The 4,763-nt window shown below is 38.3% G+C and overlaps 1 protein-coding gene across 1 annotated transcript; it reads left to right on the top strand.

Annotated features, from left to right (window-relative positions):
• Positions 1 to 42: 42 nt before the first annotated feature.
• Positions 43 to 3,841, top strand: LOC103267797 (pre-B-cell leukemia transcription factor 1-like). Its single transcript, XM_008065379.2, has 2 exons — positions 43 to 390; positions 3,715 to 3,841. Exons 1-2 carry the CDS (start codon positions 200 to 202, stop codon positions 3,812 to 3,814), a joined length of 291 nt encoding a protein of 96 aa, XP_008063570.1. The 5' UTR covers positions 43 to 199; the 3' UTR covers positions 3,815 to 3,841.
• The last annotated feature ends 922 nt before the right edge of the window (positions 3,842 to 4,763 follow it).

Below are 4,763 nucleotides of genomic sequence, written 5' to 3'. Positions count from 1 at the left end.
CCTCTCCCCATCCTCCCACCATCCTCTAAAGAGGCAAAGGGATTTTTTTTTTTTCTTTTGGTCTTCTTTTTTCCCCCTTCCCTGTTTATCCTGAAAAGGATTTGAAGACAAGCTTGGAGGATAAAAAGCCTTGGTGCTTCCCAGGAGCCGAGCCGAGGAGCAGAAGAGGAAGAGCCGGGGGCTGCCGTAGCCTTTGGAGATGGACGAGCAGCCCAGGCTGATGCATTCCCATGCTGGGGTCGGGATGGCCGGACACCCCGGCCTGTCCCAGCACTTGCAGGATGGGGCCGGAGGGACCGAGGGGGAGGGCGGGAGGAAGCAGGACATTGGAGACATTTTACAGCAAATTATGACCATCACAGACCAGAGTTTGGATGAGGCGCAGGCCAGGTGAGATGGAGGCTTTTCTTTTCCTTTCTTGGGGTTTTTTGTTTCTCTCCCTCTCGCAGGGGGAAACAATGGGAGCCGGATCACCACAGCGCTTTCTTTTAAAATGTTGTTTCTTTTCCCATTTTGACAAGCAAGTACATGGCGGAGGAGTAAGCTTGGAGGGAGCGTTGTTATCGAAAGTGCAATCGCCCATGCCGTGATGTGGCCGTGGGTATACACACACACACGTACACACACACATACATACACACATATATAGAGAGTGTGTGTATGTGTGTGTGCGTGTGTGTGTGTGTGTGTGTGTGTGTTTGTGTACCGGGGCATTCGTATACATCCACACAAACGCACGGGCACGCCGAAAATGCTGCCAACTGAGCCCAGAGCGGCCCACGGCACTTTTTACTGCTTTTAAAAAGTAGGAGAGAGAACAGAATTGTCAAGTTTGGGGCAGCATTCCATGCCTTCTTGTTGAGGGACTCCGTAACATTACAAAATAAAATGTCCCAAGAACACTTTATTTGCAAATTTAGTTGACTCCTCACCTAATTCAACCAGTTTGATTTTCTTTCTTGACTTATCCGTCCAAAATGAATTTTTATCTTTTCCCCTTTCTCCCCGCCCTCCCCCCCCAATACAAAACAACAACAAAAAAGCTGGGTATTTCTTTGTCAGTGGTTGCCAGCTATCCAGAAAATATTTTGCATTCACTTATTCATGTTTTTTTTAAAAAGTTCATGGAAAGAGAGAAAAGATTATTTTGTTTTTAGGAATATTTGTTAGTTTTAAGAGACTCAGATTTTTACTTTAACTTTATTGTCTCCTAATTTGAGTCCGTTTACTAACATTACGTGATACAGACAGCTATGGATGGTCCTTTAAAAAGGGGTGGGGGACAAAAATGAAGCATGCTCTCTTCCCCATGCTTCTGCTGGGACCTATAGAAATGAAAGCATGTGTAAATTTTAGGTATTTTAATACTGTAGAACAGGAAGATCTTTATTAAGGAAACAGAATAAACTAGGTAGCTTCTCAACTTAATCCACTGCCAAGTATATAGTTCTCTAGGAATTTACGGTAAATTCTCTTTCAAAATAAAACAGGCTAAGTGACAACTCACTAACTGCTTGCCCAAGGCCGAACTCAAAAGGAAGAATTCAAAAAATCTAGTGACCACCTATGTCTGTAGAATTACCCAGCTTTGTTCAATCACCGAAGTAGCGTTTTTTTTTTCTTTGAAAATCTCTTAGACGTATATATACAATTCCTGTACCTCAAGTGACTTAGTTATATGCAGAGGAAATCATGATGTATATTTCTGTCTAAGAGAAATATGAATATGAGTAGAAAAAATGAGAGGAAGCAGCTAAAAACATGAATGTTATGAATATACTCTTAATTTTAGCTGCAAGCACATGCAACATGTAAACTCAAAAGTACTAGGGTTTACGGGTGTTTGAAAACTTGGCAATGTTCAAAGACTCAAAGTATTCTAAAATTTTTTTTTGAGGAAAGATTTTAAAAATTAATTGGTGCTCTTTTTGAATTTTATTATTTGAAGAAAAGCTAATAGGTATGGTAAGTTGGAAGATTTCCCACTGGCAATTCTTTTCTGAATTGGAACAGATTTCTCCATTACATTGTTCTAGAAAAATACACTCAGACACACCAATAAACTGGTTTAATAACAAGTTTGTGAAGTGGAAGGGGCCTGTAAGAATAGATGCTCACTGTACTTTTTGATGCTTAGTCTCTCTCTTTTTTTGTGAAACTGAGGACAAACATGGCTTGGCGTGTTCCCCCTTTTAATGGCCTAGATGCTGAGAGAGATCAGATACAATTTTGGGAAGGGGACATTTTCAGTTCTTTCTAGGCCCATTTGTGTGCTGTGGAAATGCAATATTTTTGGGAAACTATGTGAGAATTTTTGCTTGCATTTGGTCCTGTGTATAAGAATACAATTAATGAAAACAATTTTAAAAGAGTCAGGAAAGATCTTTGATTCATTAAAGTATTTTCCATCTTTTTTTTTTTAAAACCCACACGAGAACTGACTAAATCAACACTAAGCCTTCTTCCTTTTTGGTTAAACAACAGTAACTCTACTTAGTAGATAGTATGCCCTTTTTTCCTTTTCCTAGTCACACCTTTAAAATGTATATTTAGTGTTTACAAAGTAAGCCATTCTTATTCGAGATACAACGTATATGTTCATTTTGATAGTCCTAATTTTGAGTTTATTACTCCCCTGCTCCACAGTATATAGAACATGTTTCTGATACCAGTTCTTCATGAGGATGTGTCTATTTTTTAACTTTCAAAGAGAATGAAAAAGAATTGCATGTGTTTTGATTGCCAGAACTTTCCATTTATCTTTACGTGTTAATTATAGTTAGTAAACAGAATTCCCTTAACTAATAGCTGATATGATCAGCATTCTGTTTCCAAAACAGTATCATTCTGCTAAGTGATTCCATAATAAAATAGAGGAAAGGTATTGTTTTGTTCCTCAAGTGCATTCTGAACACACACACACACACACACACACACACACACACACACATACACACACACACACACACACACACGAACCAGGTAAATCACTAATCTGAAAGGCAAAATTGTATTTATTTTTTCCCCAATGGGTGCAAAGTCCTAATTGTAAATAATTGAATTTCAACACCTGCAAATAAGCGATGTGTGCACAAGAGGCATAATGTGAACACAGAGAAATGAATTTATTCCCCATATGGACATGTTTGCCCCCTGGCAATGCATTTCCATACTCTTTAACTTGGGGACTGAAATTTTATAAATTGACAGTTCTACTCAGAAGACCTTTCAAGCATCTTGTGTTTATGAGAATACAGGGGCATCTGCAGAATGAATTCGAACACATGGATGAATTAAATTTGAAAACACAGACCGAGAGGCAGACAGTTCCTGGGCTGTGGTCATTGCATAGATTATACAAAACTGTTAACCTGTGTCTTTGGCTTTGCCGTATACATTGTCCTGGGTGGGATTACTGGTTTAAGAATTTCACTTTGATTAAACTACTTAAAAAAAAACCTTCTCCCTAAATGGGCATAATTTAGGTTAGTTCTGTTCTGTAGTTAAATCCCTACTCTCTCCCTGCTAATTAACATTATTTCTTTTTCTATGGTGGGACTCTGTATATTAAGTCATAAAAACAATTGAAGCATGTCACAGAGTTATGCTTGATATATAATTTTGGCTAAATGTTCAAATTTTTGTCCCTCATGCATTATCAGCAGTTTGATCTGGAGAGTCCACCTAAGCTATCATGTTGTTTCTTTCTTGCAGAAAACATGCTTTAAACTGCCACAGAATGAAGCCTGCCTTGTTTAATGTGTTGTGTGAAATCAAAGAAAAAACAGGTAGGAATGAGATTCCAATATTTTAGCATTTTCTTTGGCCGGTTGAACTACTTAACCAGCAGTCACAAACCTATTATTTAAATATTACAATTTCAGAATAAAAATACTATCAAGATTGACTGTGTATCCCAATAGGAAGTTCTTGCCTTGGTTTCTTTAAAAGAGCATCAAGTTTCTTTGACAGTTATTATCAAACATTACTGGTTTATTTTCCTTAACTCAATTCCCAGCCTCTTGGAAACTGGGGCTACAATATAGGTTCTGAAGGTAAATTTATAGAATGGTCTGCCTTTGTGGGAAAAAAATATGAAAGTAAAGTTCATTTCCTCAAGGAATATATTTTGACCCATGTTTAAAACTCTAATTTTTTTGGAGTTGGATATGGAGGGTGCTAAAGTGTTTTAAGTTTTCTTTTCTTTTTTTCTGGTAGTTACACAAAGCAGCAGACTAGAGGTTCTCAACACAGAGTGTTGTCAAATACCTTTGTGGAAAGCGCTATACAACATTAGCTTATCGGTATTTGAGTGGCCTGTGATTTTATGGCAGGGAGAATCGTTGGGTCTAGGAGAGGATAATACCATGAGATCACTCACTCTGTTATTTTTCTACTTTCTAGACCTCATATCATGGACTAACACACTTATAACACATCCCAGGAGGGCATTTAAATTTTAAAGCAACAATTAAAAAATAGCAGTCATCAATCAGAGGTGTTCTTAAACAACAGATGCTCTGGGAAGGACATTTAGCAACATCCTCTTGTTTGTTTATTTTAATCCTTAATTTTCCAAAGTGGGTAAATCTCTCCCTGGTAAGAAGAAAGATTTGAGAAGGCAATCTGAGACCAGGGAATAAAGATGAGAGACGGGGATGGGGGGGGGTTGGTTATATAAAGCGGTAGCTTCCGCTGGGCTCTGACTTACCCGCTCGCTTGAGAGCAGTTGGAAGTACCTGACATCCTACTTATTTATTTAT

The sequence above is a fragment of the Carlito syrichta genome, unplaced genomic scaffold (genome assembly GCF_000164805.1).
Source record: "Carlito syrichta isolate Samal-C Ts95f unplaced genomic scaffold, Tarsius_syrichta-2.0.1 Scaffold308261, whole genome shotgun sequence".
Classification (NCBI taxonomy): domain Eukaryota; kingdom Metazoa; phylum Chordata; class Mammalia; order Primates; family Tarsiidae; genus Carlito; species Carlito syrichta.
The sequence above is the reverse complement of the archived record's forward strand: the minus strand, read 5'-3'. Positions and strand labels throughout refer to the sequence as shown.